At 50.8% G+C, this 17,250-nt stretch overlaps 1 protein-coding gene across 3 annotated transcripts in view; it reads right to left on the reverse strand.

Annotated features, from left to right (window-relative positions):
* Positions 1-11,301: 11,301 nt before the first annotated feature.
* Positions 11,302-17,250, reverse strand: part of LOC116937608 (ras GTPase-activating protein-binding protein 2-like) — a 44,243-nt gene continuing 38,294 nt past the window's right edge. For all 3 annotated transcript variants that reach the window (XM_076058113.1, XM_076058111.1, XM_076058112.1), the window contains one exon: positions 11,302-13,875. In XM_076058113.1, the coding sequence (XP_075914228.1) occupies positions 13,687-13,875 (189 nt within the window). In that variant the 3' untranslated portion in view covers positions 11,302-13,686. The remainder of the gene's footprint in view (positions 13,876-17,250) is intronic.

A 17,250-nucleotide genomic window follows, 5' to 3' on the forward strand; every position in this document is an offset into this window, starting at 1 on the left:
ACCTTGCCATGATTTCTACACGCACGTTATAATCACGTATCACGATCATAACGATGAGTTTTAGTAGATCTATCGTTACATCCCCAATACCGGGACAACCTCTTTGCTGTCTGCGCTCATTCATCAAGCAGCATTCGGCCTTCTTGAAGACGCTGGGTGTAGTGCTCGGCACTGGGGGGGGGGGGCCGTGTGGTCGGGCACCAGAGACACGAGAGAGGCCAAGAGACGACATTCCAGTCGTGGGCTGAGCCCAAGGAGGGCTAGCTCGAGCACCATCCTGCGGCGGGGAAAGGAGGCGGTGCAAGCGGTTCAGCCGAGCACACAACAGCCAAGAATCTGCTGTCTGGTGGCTGGGGGGGTGGGCGCTGTTCAACCCTAGCACATGGACGAGAAGCCGTGCATGTGTGACGAGTGCGACAAGACGTTTTTTCCTCGCGCTCGGCCTACAAGTATATATATTTTTTTCTATTTCCACTTGTGTGTAAATCTGTGTTTACCCCGGATATTTTTGAGATGGCAATTCTCCTGCTGTGTATCCTACTGCTGTCCCTCCCGGGCCAATATCTAGTGCCACACACTCAACTCTACAAACGGCTACCCTCGTTACTTTGCGTCCATACTTGTTGCTCGATTTGCCACTACACCTGCTAATGAAACAGCTCGTAGACACTTCTACACTCCATCATTGTATCCTTTAAAAACCCTATCTTTGTCCCATTACTTCACCAGAACTCCTTCCAAACTTCATTCTGATCTTAAAAATAACACCATCTGCGAGCTACTGCTATTCGTCCAAGGTTCGCCGCTCTTCATCCTTTCACAGAAAATACTTGTGCAAACTGTTAATTCTACTTTTCTTATTTCTGGGTGGTATTGAGCTTCATCCTGGCCCAAATGTAAAGAACTCGTATAATTCTGTAGATTTTTCTGGCAGGAAAGGTGTTGGTGTTCTACATGTCAACATCAGAGGGCTTGTGATTAAATTAAGTCAACTAAAACTAGAAGTGGCAAATCTTGACCCGGACATTTTTTGCCTAATAGAAACATTTCTCACTCCTGCCGTCAACGACTTGCAGATTACGATTGACAACTACAACCTTTTTCGGCTTGACTGAGGATCTAAAGGAGGTGGAATTGCCATATATGTTCGTAATACTATTGCATGTTCACTAGCTTTCTTCTTGTTTAAAAAATGTTGCTTTGAAGGTCTGGCTCTCAGAATAACTCTCCAAAATAATCAACAGATATTGGTAGTGTGCTGCTATCGACCGCCTAGTGGGAAGGATGTTGAAGCTGCATCTGCACTGAGAGAGCTTTTTGAGGGCCTCCCAAAAGGTGAAATAGTTTTAGTGGGTGATCTAAATTGGAAATGGCTAAACCCGCCGGCCGTGGCCACAAATTTTACAGATTAATTTAACATGTTTCAATTAATAAATGTCCCCCACAAGACCCAACCTAAAAAATCCAGGACAGTCACCTCTGCTTGACGTCCTATTGACAAATGCCCCTCACAATTTCACACTGACTGGTGTTCTGGGTAATAACCTTAGTGATCACTCCTTCATTTTTGGGGTGAGATCATCAACCAGACCCAAAGCCCCCCCTAAATTGGTTGAGAAGCACTATATGAGACACTTCAGCACTCAGGCATTTACTAATGATGTGCTTCACTCGGATATTGACAAGGTCTGTCATATCCCTAACCTGACTACGGCTTGGGAGACCTTCAGGTACACGTTTCTCCAAATTCTTAACAAACATGCCCCGTTGGGTAGATTTAAAACTTGGTTTGATCCTTTGATTACAAAGCTCATGAAAACTAGGGACAAGGCTTGGGCATGTGCTCAGAGAAGTAATTTGGTCAATGACTGGCTAGAATACAGGATTTTAAGGAATAGATGCTTCAAAAAAATACGGCATGCAAAAAATGCCTACTTTTTCTCCACTCTCCTGGAATCACATGGAAATGCCAGGATTCTCTGGAAAACAATCAAATGTATCGAAAAGGCATCCAAAACAGACAATCTGCCCGTTGAGCTTAACCGAAATGGGGAATGTTTTTCAGATCCCAAAAAAATAGTTGACAATTTTAACCTTCATTCTTCTGAAGCTGGTAATCTTTATGATAATGTATTGGGAGTCACCCCTGCTCATGCAAATTCCTACACCCCTGTCCAAACATTAAACGAATTTAGTTTCCAGCCAATCCACGAAAGTAATGTTCTGAAACAACTGTCCTACCTCAAAGGGTCCTCCTCTACCGGAGCAGATAGTTTTCCCGTCTTTGCTCTACTAACTGTTGGTCACCAAATATACAAACCTATAGCCCATATTTTCAACCTGTCCATCAAAGAAGCATCAGTTCCTCTAGAATGGAAACATTCCTATGTCCGTCCACTTCTCAAAGGGGGCCCTAAAGATGATCCAAATAACTACCGACCTATCTCAATTTTGTCCCCGTTGATGAATTTTTTTTGAAAAATGATTGAACTACCAAATGAGCAGTTTCCTATCCACCAACAATCTACTACATCTAAAATAATCTGGGTTCCGAAAAAAATACAGCACCACTTCTGCTGCATTAGACTCTCTGAATCACATTTACAGTAGCCTTGATAATAAGCAGTACTGTGCCTGTCTTTTTCTAGACCTGTCCAAAGCTTTCGATACAGTAGACCACAACACCCTGCTTAGTAAACTAAGTTGCCTCGGTTTTTCCGGAAACGCAGTAAAATGGTTACAAAATTACCTCTTTTCTCGCACCCAAACTGTATTCACAGATGGTTGGAGGTCAAACAGTGTCAAGATAACAAAAGGGGTTCCACAGGGTTCCATCCTCGGCCCCCTTTTGTTCTCTCTTTATGTCAATGACTTGGGCACTGACCTGGATCATTCCAGGGTAAATCTTTTTTGCAGATGACACGATACTGATTACTGCTGGCCGCTCTCCGGATGACGTGATTGCTAAGCTCCAGGGTGATTTCAAGAAACTACAACATCAACTAGTTGCTCTTAAACTAATCCTGAATACCTCCAAAATCAAGGTGCTATGCTTCTCACCAGGGACTAAAGCAGGAAGTTATTTTCCCCCCAATTACATTCCTTAAATAATCATCAAATAGAGCAAGCCAAGATCCATAAGTATCTTGGGGTCATCCTGGATTCAAAACTGAATTTTGAAGATCACATTGATTATATTGGTAAAAAGACAAAAATAAAAATTGGTTTTCTGTATCGACACAAGCACTGCTTCCCCCCAATGTTCCGTTTGGAATTGATCAAAGCTACCACACTGCCTCTACTTGATTACTGTGACATCGTGCATAAATCAGCCACAAGTACTGTATTGAAGAAGCTTGATTCCAGATATAGGAATAGGAAACCTATTCCTATATCTTGATTCCATCTATTAGACTATTAGACGGACAGAGTAGCTTGAACCCGTCATCCCTGCCAGCACGGGCACCGCCACCGCCGCCGACTCAGCAAACCACTCAGGCGGTGGAGAGAGACAGACTGACGACGCAGCTGAGAGTGCCGCGTGATCGACACGCGGCACTCGCACGCCGACCCAGCGCCCCCTGCTGGGGACCTCAAGTGTTCTCGGTACAAGGATCGCTGCACTACGGTGACGCCGCTGTACCCCAGAAGCAAAGTTGGCAGAGATAGTACGCGGACAACTCAACCCATACTGCCCGCTATAATTATTGGACCTCGTGGTGACTGTCCTCCAACACACACACACACAAAAGGCGCATATCCGTACGAATAAGATTGCTCCAAGATCTCAGCTTGTGGCTTTCTCACTCCAGCGCTGTCCTACCAGACAGTCTCGTCCCCCTTCACCTGATGAAGGCCGCTTGTGTTGTGGCCGAAACGTCGTGAGAATATTATTGTGTTATTTTATTTTATCAATTTATTATTTTATTCTCATTCTACGTGGTGGTGACTTTACCGAAAGAACCAAAGAAGATGAATCCTTGCAGTCACGAAAGCTTTAAATCGAAATTTGCTCCAATAAGTTTTTTATTTTTATTTAAAGCTTTCGTGACTGCAGGGATTCATATTCTTGGTTCTTTCGGTAAAGTCACCACCACCACGTAGAAGGGAAACAATAAAATAATAAAAATATAAAACAATAAAATACTCACGACGTTTCGACTGCAACACAAGCAATCATCATCAACACAAGCGATCATCATCAGGTGTGGGTGGGGGGTGGGAGGGGTGGCGCTGGGTGGGGAGGGGCTGCTCACCCCGTGGTGCCCCCCTTATAAAACTCAACGTTTCACCTACTCACGCCGGCTTGTGCCCGCCCTCACGGTCGGGCATATTGTTGCTGAACACACCACCACGTGGTGGTGCCGCTGTTGTTGACCCTGGCCATTGACCGAGCAACCCAACGTTCCTACCAGCTCCCTCCGCAGGAGAATGTGTTAATCTACGCATTGTCTTACTGACAAAAAAAGGTATCCCAACGATACAGCTGCTCACCCCGAGCTATAAATGTTCTGTTGCGTGTGTAAATAAGCTCCGTGGACACGTCGATTTTTGTACAAGTAGAGCTTTATTTCTAACTTAACGTGCTTAGTTCTCAGTATAACAACTGCCACACTCCTAATTACATTGGCTATCTTCAGCACCCGCTGGTCGGCACCAAGTTGGTTCACGAACAGTCATCCCCTCCGATGGTTTACACCAAGTTGGTTCACGAACAGTCATCGCCCCGATGGTTTCCACCAAGTTGGTTCACGAACAGTCATCGCCCCGATGGTTTCCACCAAGTTGGTTCACGAACAGTCATCCTTCTGATGGTTTACACCTAGCTGGTTCACGAACAGTCACCCCCCGATGGTTCCACCAAGTTGGTTCACGAACAGTCATCCCCTCCGATGGTCTACACCAAGTTGATTCACGAACAGTCATCCCTCCGATGGTTTCCACCAAGTTGGTTCACGAACAGTCATCCCTCTGATGGTTTACACCAAGTTGGTTCACGAACAGTCATCCCTCTGATGGTTTACACCAAGTTGATTCACGAACAGTCATCCCTCCGATGGTTCCACCAAGTTGGTTCACGAACAGTCATCCCTCCGATGGTTTACACCAAGTTGGTTCACGAACAGTCATCCCCACGATGGTTCCACCGAGCTGGTTCACGAACAGTCATCCCTCCGATGGTTTACACCAAGTTGGTTCACGAACAGTCATCCCTCCGATGGTTCCACCAAGTTGGTTCACGAACAGTCATCCCTCCGATGGTTCCACATAGCTGGTTCACGAACAGTCATCCCTCCGATGGTGTACACCAAGTTGGTTCACGAACAGTCATCCCTCCGATGGTTTACACCAAGTTGGTTCACGAAGTCACCCCCGATGGTTCCACCAAGTTGGTTCACGAACAGTCATCCCCTCAGATGGTTTACACCAAGTTGGTTCACGAACAGTCATCCCTCCAATGGTTCCACCAAGTTGGTTCACGAACAGTCATCCCCTCAGATGGTTCCACCTAGCTGGTTCACGAACAGTCATCCCTCCGATGGTGTCCACCAAGTTGGTTCATGAACAGTCATCCCTCCAATGGTTTACACCAAGTTGGTTCACGAACAGTCATCCCCTCCGATGGTGTCCACTTAGCTGGTTCACGAACAGTCATCCCTCTGATGGTTCCACCTAGCTGGTTCACGAACAGTCATCCCTCCGATGGTGTCCACCAAGCTGGTTCACGAACAGTCATCCCTCCGATGGTTTACACCAAGTTGGTTCACGAACAGTCATCCCTCCAATGGTTTACACCAAGTTGGTTCACGAACAGTCATCCCCTCCGATGGTGTCCACTTAGCTGGTTCACGAACAGTCATCCCTCTGATGGTTCCACCTAGCTGGTTCACGAACAGTCATCCCTCCGATGGTGTCCACCAAGCTGGTTCACGAACAGTCATCCCTCCGATGGTTTACACCAAGCTGGTTCACGAACAGTCATCCCTCCGATGGTTTACACCAAGTTGATTCACGAACAGTCATCCCTCCGATGGTTCCACCAAGTTGGTTCACGAACAGTCATCCCTCCGATGGTTCCACCTAGCTGGTTCACGAACAGTCATCCCCACGATGGTTTACACCAAGTTGGTTCACGAACAGTCATCCCTCCGATGGTTCCACCTAGCTGGTTCACGAACAGTCATCCCCACGATGGTTTACACCAAGTTGGTTCACGAACAGTCATCCCTCCGATGGTTTACACCTAGCTGGTTCACAAACAGTCATCCCTCCGATGGTTTACACCAAGTTGATTCACGAACAGTCACCCCCTCCGATGGTTTACACCTAGCTGGTTCACGAACAGTCATCCCTCCGATGGTTTACACCAAGTTGATTCACGAACAGTCATCCCCCCGATGGTTTACACCAAGTTGGTTCACGAACAGTCACCCCCTCCGATGGTTTACACCTAGCTGGTTCACGAACAGTCATCCCTCCGATGGTTTACACCAAGTTGATTCACGAACAGTCATCCCCCCGATGGTTTACACCAAGCTGGTTCACGAACAGTCATCCCTCCGATGGTCTACACCAAGTTGGTTCACGAACAGTCATCCCCTATGGTCTACACCAAGTTGGTTCACGAACAGTCATCCCTCTGATGGTTTACACCAAGCTGGTTCACGAACAGTCATCCCTCTGATGGTTTACACCAAGCTGGTTCACGAACAGTCATCCCTCCGATGGTCTACACCAAGTTGGTTCACGAACAGTCATCCCCTATGGTCTACACCAAGTTGGTTCACGAACAGTCATCCCTCTGATGGTTTACACCAAGCTGGTTCACGAACAGTCATCCCTCTGATGGTTTACACCAAGCTGGTTCACGAACAGTCATCCCTCTGATGGTTTACACCAAGTTGGTTCACGAACAGTCATCCCTCCGATGGTTCCACCTAGCTGGTTCACGAACAGTCATCCCTCTGATGGTTTACACCAAGTTGGTTCACGAACAGTCATCCCTCTGATGGTTTACACCAAGCTGGTTCACGAACAGTCATCCCTTCGATGGTGGCCACCAAGTTGGTTCACGAACAGTCATCCCCCCGATGGTTCCACCTAGTTGGTTCACGAACAGTCATCGCTCTGATGGTTTCACCTAGCTGGTTCACGAACAGTCATCCCCTCCGATGGTTTACACCAAGTTGGTTCACGAACAGTCATCCCTCTGATGGTTCCACCAAGTTGGTTCACGAACAGTCATCCCTCCGATGGTTTACACCAAGTTGGTTCACGAACAGTCATCCCCTCCGATGGTTCCACCAAGCTGGTTCACGAACAGTCATCCCTCCGATGGTTTACACCAAGCTGGTTCACGAACAGTCATCCCCCTGATGGTTTACACCAAGTTGGTTCACGAACAGTCACCCCCGATGGTTTACACCAAGTTGGTTCACGAACAGTCATCCCCTTGATGGTTTACACCTAGCTGGTTCACGAACAGTCATCCCTCCAATGGTTTACACCAAGTTGGTTCACGAACAGTCATCGCTCTGATGGTTCCACCAAGTTGGTTCACGAACAGTCATCCCTCTGATGGTTTACACCAAGTTGATTCACGAACAGTCATCCCCCGATGGTTTACACCAAGTTGGTTCACGAAGTCACCCCCGATGGTTCCACCAAGTTGGTTCACGAACAGTCATCCCCTCAGATGGTTTCCACCTAGCTGGTTCACGAACAGTCATCCCCTCAGATGGTTTACACCAAGTTGGTTCACGAACAGTCATCCCTCTGATGGTTTACACCAAGTTGGTTCACGAACAGTCATCCCTCCAATGGTTCCACCTAGCTGGTTCACGAACAGTCATCCCTCCGATGGTCTACACCAAGCTGGTTCACGAACAGCCATCCCTCCAATGGTTCCACCAAGTTGGTTCACGAACAGTCATCCCCCCTATGGTTCCATCTAGCTGGTTCACGAACAGTCATCCCTCCGATGGTTTACACCAAGCTGGTTCATGAACAGTCATCCCCTCAGATGGTTCCACCTAGCTGGTTCACGAACAGTCATCCCTCCGATGGTGTCCACCAAGTTGGTTCATGAACAGTCATCCCTCCAATGGTGTACACCAAGTTGGTTCACGAACAGTCATCCCTCCGATGGTTTACACCAAGTTGGTTCATGAACAGTCATCCCTCCAATGGTTTACACCAAGTTGGTTCACGAACAGTCATCCCTCCGATGGTTTACACCAAGTTGGTTCACGAACAGTCATCCCTCCGATGGTTTACATCAAGTTGGTTCAAGAACAGTCATCCCTCTGATGGTTCCACCTAGCTGGTTCACGAAGTCATCCCTCCGATGGTTCCACCTAGCTAGTTCACGAACAGTCATCCCTCCGATGGTTCCACCTAGCTGGTTCACGAAGTCATCCCTCCGATGGTTCCACCTAGCTGGTTCACGAACAGTCACTCCTCCCCCCCCGAGGACAGTCTCATCCCCTTCACCTGATGAAGGCCGCTTGCGTTGTTTATTATTTTTATTCTCATTCTACGTGGGTGGCGACTTCACCGAAAGATACCAAAGAAGGTGAAATCCTTGCAGTCACGAAAGGCTTTAAATCCAACTAAGTTGCGTCCTTTGATGAATAATGGTCGCAGTGACTTCTGGCCACCCGTCCACAAAGATCTCAACGCACGCGCGCCTTCTCGCCCTGTCTCGGTGCACAGTCCCCTACAAGTGCATTGCCTTTGGGGCCGTCCATAAATGATGTCACGCGATTTTGGACGATTTTTGACCCCACCCCTCATCAAATATGACGTCACAAAGCACTACCCCGCCAAAAATAAAACACGCTTCAAATCTCTTTAAAACCATCGTCATTGTAGTAGCGTGTATTTAATGTGGCGCCGCACTCTGATGTTGCACGTAGAAAACATTTATTTTTTAAAAAAAAAAAGTCTATTTAATTCAGTAGAACGTGTTGTCCGTATTTATTTATAAAGTTGCGTTATTTTGATGTGACGTCACATTTCTGAACCCCCTCCTCCCCCCTCGTCACACATCGTCGCAAACGTCTGACCCCGCATCCCCCTCCCCCCCCCCACCACCCACCTCTAGGTGCGTGACGTCATTTATGGACGGCCCCCCATAATCTTCCCTGGAAAGGTCTCGCGCTGTCACCCCCCATTGGTTGCAATGGGGTGAGCGCGTGCACCGCCATTCCAAGCCGTTTGGCGGGAAAGTCGGACTGTCTCGCGCTCTCCCCAGGTTGGTTTCAATGGGGCCACCTCCCATTGGTTGAAATGGGGTGAGCGCGTGCACCGCCGTTCGAAGCCGTTTGGCGGGAAAGTCGACTCTCCCCATTGGTTGAAATGGGGTGAGCGCGTGCACCACCGTTCGAAGCCGTTTGGCGGGAAAGTCGGACTGTCTCGCGCTCTCCCCCCGGTTTGGTTTCAATGGGGCCACCTCCCATTGGTTGAAATGGGGTGAGCGCGTGCGTCACCGTTCCAAGCCGTTTGGCGGGAAAGTCGGACTGTCTCGCGCTCTCCCCCCTCTCCCGGTTTGGTTTCAATGGGTGAGCAACCGCCAACCGTTAAAGCCGTTTGGCGGGAAATTAAATTGTCTCGCCGTGCCCCCCATCCCATCGGCTTGACACATCCTCACGGGGTGTTGTGGTAATGTTTTTTTTGTTACTGGAGAAAATGAATCTGTGACAGAATTAAAGGATGCGTTATTTTAGTGCTTTGGCATAGCGTGTCAACAACGCCGGACGGTTTAACCCCCGCATTCTTGTACAGGGGCAATTGAGTTTTCAGGTCAAATACACGGCGTACATACCGTAACAATGAGGGCATTATTATTTTTTTTTGGTTTTGTCTGTTTGTTTGTGTTTCCCTCTTGTGATGAGACTTTGTAGGATGAACGTTGAGGTTTATTAGGGCAGGTAGTGACAAATAAGGTCTGAATTGGTCTATAATAAGGTAGGTACTGATAAGGGGTTGACTTTAGGTACGCTTTAAGCCCATATATATGGAGTAATTGGGAATGACTGTGCCCGTATAAGAAACATTGGAACTGGAATCGACGTATTTTTTTATACGATCCAATGCTCGATTAAATGGGAATCGACCGATTTTTTTCATAAAAAAACTATTCAGTATGTTGAACTTCTTTGGTACTTAGCATAGCCATTCGTACTCATCTGTGGGTCTCTTTGGGTGTCTGTGGGTCTCGATGGGCCTGGGTCTCTGTGCATGTACGTTGGACTTCTTTCACACCGCACATAGCCAACCGTGCTAGTCTCAATGCAGATGGCAGGATTTGACCAAATTGGTAGTGGAGTGCACCAACAACCTCACTACCGCTCCCCACTCACTCACGAACACACTCATTTACCCATTAACCCACCCATTGACCCATCCAACCACCCATGGGTTGGCTGACCAAGATGACTGGTAGATGTACCAGCTGTACACCCTACTGTGCCAACTTGCTGCATTTTAGCCACCCGGCGCTCCACTCATTGCTGTGAGCGTCGCTCCTCTGCCCTCCGTTGTTGTTGTTGCTGGAGGGCGGCTGCCTCCAACTGCCCAGTAGCAGCGTCCGTCACGAACCTCTTCCACAGAGGCCGATCTTGACACCGCTGGTACCAACATCAGCAAGTCCACTCAGAGCCACGTCCTCCCAAATCGCATCACTCCATCTCTTCTCCAGCCCATGTCGTGCCCGTTTAGTCCCCTATATGCAGCCATGCGGTGACTGGGCACGTGGGCTACATGACCCAGCTCACGCATCCTTGCCTGCCGGAGCTCACCGATGGGAATGTGTCCAGATCTTTCGAGGATTTGAGCTCCTCACACAATCCGGCCTGGTTAAACGCAGGACGGATCGTAGGCATGCCAGCCTCAATGTGTCTAACCGGCGCAGACGTTCCATTAGAGGGGTCTAAGTTTCACAAGCTTGGAGGAAAATAGGGGCATGACTGTGGCTGAGAAGACCTGAAGCATCTTGCGGAGCGATACACAAGGTAGCTTCCACACGGCATTGTGCAGCCGGTGAACAGATAATGCCGCCCGACTGATTCAGCGAGACCTCTGCTGTCAAACCGGCGCTGGCCATAAACAGACTGCCCAGGTATGCGAAACTCTCCACTCTATCCAGAACTGCTCCATCACCAATGGGGAGCTGAGGGGGTGGAGTGACTGGTGGCACAAAATACCCAGGCACCCACCCATTGACCCATCCACTCGCTCATTAACCCACCCGTCCGCTCACCCATCCGACCACTCGCCCTCAATTCATAAACTCAAACAAACGTGGCCCATCTTTATTTTTTTTGGCTCAAAGACCAAAAAAGCGCGTAGTATTATTTTTCGTTGTTGCTTCAGTTTAAAGTCGACGCAGAAAGACCGTCAACAAACCAAGGGAGAGGGGGGTAGGTAGAATTTGAAAAGAAAAAAAATATATAATTATTATATCGTCCAACAAAAAGAGACCACCGGAAAAATACGACGGCGTTCAATGGAACGAGCTCGTGTGAAGAAGGCACAACCAGATGGACAAAAACACCGCAGAAGTGAACTTGCACCGTCTAACGGAGCCCTTCTCTGCTGTGTGGTCTAGCATTAGGGGGGTAGGGGGAACCCCCAGCGGCAGCTGCCTCTGTGGGTTAGCCAGTAGGGGGCGCTGATCGCTGCTGCCGAGTCTAGCCTAGGGGAGGAGGAACTCCCAGTGGCAGCTGCCTCTGTGGGTTAGTCAGTAGGGGGCACTGATCGCTGCTGCCGAGTCTAGCCTAGAGGGGGCACCCCCAGTGGCAGCTGCCTCTGTGGGTTAGTCAGTAGGGGGCGCTGATCGCTGCTGCCGAGTCTAGCCTAGAGGGGGCACCCCCAGTGGCAGCTGCCCATGTGCGTTCGTCTGCTGCCAGCAGAGGTGTGGGTGACGATTCGCCGCTGCCATGTGGCTTTTCCAGAATCACGCGATGGTAATTTTAATCACACTTGTCGAATATCAACGTCTGGACGGCCCCGACTCCGGCTGGGGCATGATGGCCGATTCCTCTTGTGGAGCAAGGTCACAGGGATTGTTTTTACGTCAGCCGTGTGTGTGTGTGTGTTGAACTTTGTTCACACCGTGCGTAACCAAACGTGATAATCTGTGGATCCACGTGGGTCTCGATGGGTCCTGGGTGTCTGTGGGTCTCTGTGTAAAGGATGTTTGAACTTCTTTAGCACCGCACGAAGCCAACCGTGCTAATCTGTGGACCTATGTGGGTCTCTATGGGTCTCTGTGCATGGATGTTTGAACTTCTTTAGCACCGCACGAAGCCAACCGTGCTAATCTGTGGACCTATGTGGGTCTCTATGGGTCTCTGTGCATGGATGTTGAACTTCTTTAGCACCGCACGAAGCCAACCGTGCTAATCTGTGGACCTATGTGGGTCTCTGTGGGTCTCTGTGCATGGATGTTGAACTTCCTTCGCACCGCACGAAGCCAACCGTGCTAATCTGTGGACCTATGTGGGTCTCTGTGGGTCTCTGTGCATGGATGCTGAACTTCCTTCGCACCGCACGAAGCCAACCGCGCGGCGATCTGCACGTACGTCACCGGCACGGGAAAGGGCTTACATCGAAACCTCTCCGTTCAAACGTTCGCGCGCATACAGTCCAGCCTCTGTCAAAATAGAAATGTCTTTACCGCAATAGAATAAAATCATCATCATCATCATCCATCTCTCTCTCTCTCTCTCTGGATTAAATTGGAATTTCAACTCCCGGATTGTTTTTTCCCGCATCCGATCGGCATTCACCGCGGACGATGACGATGACGATGATAACTGGTGGTTGTTGCCGAAACACCCCCTCTGTGCTCAGAGCAAGCGGTTAGCGGCTGAGCTGACGGCTACGTCCCGAGTTCGATTCCGGTCCTGGCCCTCCCCTAGGTCGACCCGGCCTCAAATGAGTACCCGGGCCCACACCCAGGTACTCGCCCGAGGCCGAGACGTAAACACCGCTACCGGGGAGACAAAGGCGGACGGGTGTGCCAACAGTGCCGGTAAGCTTTCACGGGCGCTGCTGCCACTCGCTGCCAACAGCACCTGCCCCTACAGTCTGTTAAGAGGCTACGTTTGGGGATCTTTGTCTTTGTCAGGGTCACCAAAGAAACACCACCCCCCACCCCCCACACCTCTACCCCCTCCCTCTTTCTCTCATCAAAGACAAAGTTCCCCCTACACCCAGTATAGCCTTGACAGACTGCGGGGGCAAGTGCTGTACGGAGGGGAGGGGGGTCTTTGTCTTTGTTGAGTGGGCGCATGAGTGGGTGAGTTGATGGGCGAGTTCAGTGGGCGAGTTGGCGGGTGGGTAAGTTGGTGGGTGGGTGTGTGAGTGAACGAGTGAGTGGGCGGGTGGGTGAGTGGGCGGGTGGGCGAGTGGGTGGGTGACTTAATGAGTCGGCAAGTGAGTGGGTGAGTGGGCAGGTGAGTGAGTGGGTGAGTGGGTGAGTGAGTGGGTGAGTGGGCGGGTGAGTGAGTGGGTGAGTGGGTGAGTTAGTGGGTGGGTGAGTGAGTGGGTGAGTGAGTCGGCGAGTGAGTGAGTGGGCGAGTGGGTGGATGAGTAAATGAGTGGGCGGTGTTAGCGAGTCAACTGACCCACCCAACCCTCTCACCGACCCCCTCGCCCACCCTCTCCGTGTTCGTTTCTTCACTCGGCCGGGTGGGGGGTTGACAGCCCCCCCCCACCAACCCTGGGGGCCGTCGGGGGCCGGGATCCTCCATAGCCCCTCCCCCCGCCCCCACGGCCCCCACCTCCTCCGGCACCTCCACCCTCCCGGAATCCACGCCGCTTCTTCTCCTCCACGTTGAGGCGGTGTTCACCCTGGTACAGGATGGGCTGCAGGAGACACACACACGCACACACACACACACACACAGACGCCATCATCCTGTTTGAATAACCCGGCCGGCAATGGATACTCATTGTTTTTAATATGCATTCATTAATCGCCCCCCCCCCCGCCCCCCGCCACTCCGCTCCGCTCCCGCCTCCACCACTTGGCACGTTAAAGGCCTCGCGAGCGATGTCATCGCGTCTATCCCGCTCTGCTTCAGGAGCAGAGCAGGAAGGAGGAGTTCTCAACGAACCCTGGCTGTCGCCCCGCGAAGCCGGGTGGTTGTAATTTCTGTCGAAAAAACGTGGCGGCGCTCGGATTGTCAACGTTGCGGTGGATTTGCTCTCCCCCCAACACACAATCGGCGCCAGTGCTTGCGCGCCAGGAACGAATCGGCCACGTTCCGTTCACGTGCCACCAAAAAAACTTAACCCGTCCGGCCTTTGGGGGCGGGTGGCTGCGGGCTTAACGACGCGCGGTTCACATATTCGCGCGATCTGACCCAAACAAAAACTCCAATACGGATATTGGCCTCGGAAGCCTCCATCGTGTTAAGCCTTCTGCTGTTGTTACCGGACGCTGCCCCGTGTCACTGCCGCCGCCGCCGCCGAAACCGTCGCTCTGCTTGATTGTGCAAAAAAAAAAACACACACAATTTAAGGATGGATTTTTTTCGGCCAATTTCGCGAATGGGTTAGTTTTCGTGGGCCACAGGGCACCGTGACTACTCTGTGGCCTATTGGATAATACGACTCTGGTAGGTGGGTGGGTGGGTGAGTGGGTGGGTGAGTGGGCGGGTGAGTGGGTGGGTGAGTGGGCGGGTGAGTAAGCCTCATGCACAGCGCCTACTCTGGCGTATTAGATAATACTGCCCTGGTGGGTGGGCGAGTGGCTGGATGAGTGAGTGGGTGAGTGAGTGGGCGGGCGGGCGAGTGGGCGGCTGAGTGGGCCGCTGAGTGGGCGGGTGAGTGGCTGGGTGAGTGAGTAGGGTAAATGGACGAGTGACTGGGTGAGTGGGCAAGTGAGTGGGCGGCTGAGTGGGCGGCTGAGTGGGCGGCTGAGTGGGTGGGTGAGTGGGTGAGTGGGCGAGTGAGTGGATGGGTGAGTGGGTGAGTGGGCGAGTGAGTGGGCGGCTGAGTGGGTGGGTGAGTGGGTGGGTGAGTGAGTGGGCGAGTAAGCCATAGGCATATTGAAAACGACTGTGGGCTATTGGATAATACGACTCTGGTGGGTGGGTGAGTGGGTGGGTGGGTGAGTGGGTGGGTGGGTGGGTGAGTGGGTGGGTGGGTGAGCGGGTGGGTGAGTGGGTGGGTGAGTGACTGAGTGAGGAAGCCCTAGGCACAGTACCTACTACAGTGGCCTATTGGATAAAACTGCCCTGGTGGGTGGATGACTGAGTGGGTGAGTGGGTGGGTGAGAGGGTGGTTAAGTGAGTGCGTGGGTGAGTGGGTGAGTGAGTGGGTGAGTGGGTGGGTGAGTGGGTGATTAAGCTCTAGGCACAGTGTCTAACTATGGCCTAGTGGATAATATGGCCCTGCATGTTACAGCATTGTCAAAGGGTATATGCGGTGGCTTTTCAAGAGGGAAAAAAAAGACTGCCATCTGCAGTCCTGATGACATCCCTATTGGTGCTGTCTGTGATGAGTGGACAGTTCAAGAATGCCTCCCCCTCGTTTCTTAACCAGTATTTGTGTTATGAAGAGTGAGAGAAAGCATTGTGAATCACTTTAGAAAGAACCAGGCTACTGAGGAGTCCACTGATAAGTCTGATGTCTACTGATAAGTCTGATAAGTCTACTGATAACTCTGATAACTCTACTGATGAGTCTAAGTATACTGATACGTCTACCGATAAGTCTACTTATAAGTCTGATGTCTACTTATACGTCTGATAAGTCTACCGATAAGTCTGATAAATATTTTGATACATCTACTGATAAGCCTATTGATAGTTCTACTGATAATTCTACTGATAAGTCGACTGATGAGTCTGATAAGTTCACTGATAAATCGTACGTCTACTGATGAGTGTGCTATTGTTCATCACGTTGGAAAGAACCAGACTACTGATGAGTCTAGCCCTTCGTAAGGGGACGAGTTTGATCTGGCACTGTAATGGAGCCCAAAGTGCAACCATGATGCACCACGGGTAACGATCAGTGCTGGGAAAAAGTTTAACACGCATACATGCACACTACACAACACACTACTATAAACTACACTATAACACTACACTACCATACACTACACTGCTATACACTACTAAACACTACATAAGGTTTCATTTTTTTCATCAAACAACCAAAAATGACATAGCCAAAATGTTTTTCGTAGGCCCTGGGCAGAGCCTACTTTGGCCAGTTGGATCATACGGCCCTGACCACCATCACCACCACCATCACCACAACCGCCATCATCACCACCACTACCATCACCACCGCCATCATCACCACCACTACCATCACCACCGCTATCATCACCACCACTACCATCACCACCGCCATCATCACCACCAGGCACCATCATCATCATCACTACCATCTCCACCATCACTACCACCACCACCGCCACCCATCATCAACACCACTACCATCAACACCACCAACATCACTACGATCACCACCACCGCCATAATTATCTCCACCATGACCTCCACCAACACCACCACCTGTTAGAAATCAGGAAACAGAGACCATCACCACCCAGGTGTTAACACCCTCGCTTGGTATGCAGGAGGTCTTGGGTTTGATCCGGACCCCGACTCCTCACACACACGCCGCTAGGAGATCACGAAGCCGTAGTTGACCAGCTTCTTCCTCCCTCTCTCCCTCATCTCACTCTCTCTCTCTCATCTCTCTCAACCTCTCTCTCTCTCCCTTCCTCTCTCCTCCCTCTCTCGCCACCCAGTGGCAGCAGATGCACAAGCCTCTCGTAGCCAAATGCCGCCGTGTGACCTCCGGCAGAGGACGGCTCGGCCGTGCGGCTCGGCAAAAACCCACCCCCAGGAGCACCAAACTCTTGCTGGCGCATTCTGCCGAGCCAGGGAGGCTCTGGCCCACCCCGCCAGTACTTGGGGGGGGGTGTCCAGCGGCTCAACCCGCAACGGTGCGGCTTTTGGGGTCCATTTTCAGGCGGCTGGAGGTGCCTTTTTACAAAAGCTATTTCCTACACGGGTTGTGGCGTGGGCGGGCGGGCGGGCGGGCGGGCGGGCGGTGGTGGTTGCCCTATACCCGGCCGGTAAGCGCCACGCTCTCGCAAAACTTCGCCTGTGCCCCGGGGGGCGAAGTTGGCGCGTGGGGCTTCACGGGGCCAGGGGGAAATAAATACGCCACGAGGCAACAACCGACAGCCGCTCTAACGGTGTGGTGGTGGTGGTG

The sequence above is a fragment of the Petromyzon marinus genome (genome assembly GCF_048934315.1).
Source record: "Petromyzon marinus isolate PM22_M1 ecotype Great Lakes invasive population chromosome 68 unlocalized genomic scaffold, UKy_Petmar_22M1.pri1.0 chr68_unloc.1, whole genome shotgun sequence".
Classification (NCBI taxonomy): Eukaryota; Metazoa; Chordata; class Hyperoartia; order Petromyzontiformes; family Petromyzontidae; genus Petromyzon; species Petromyzon marinus.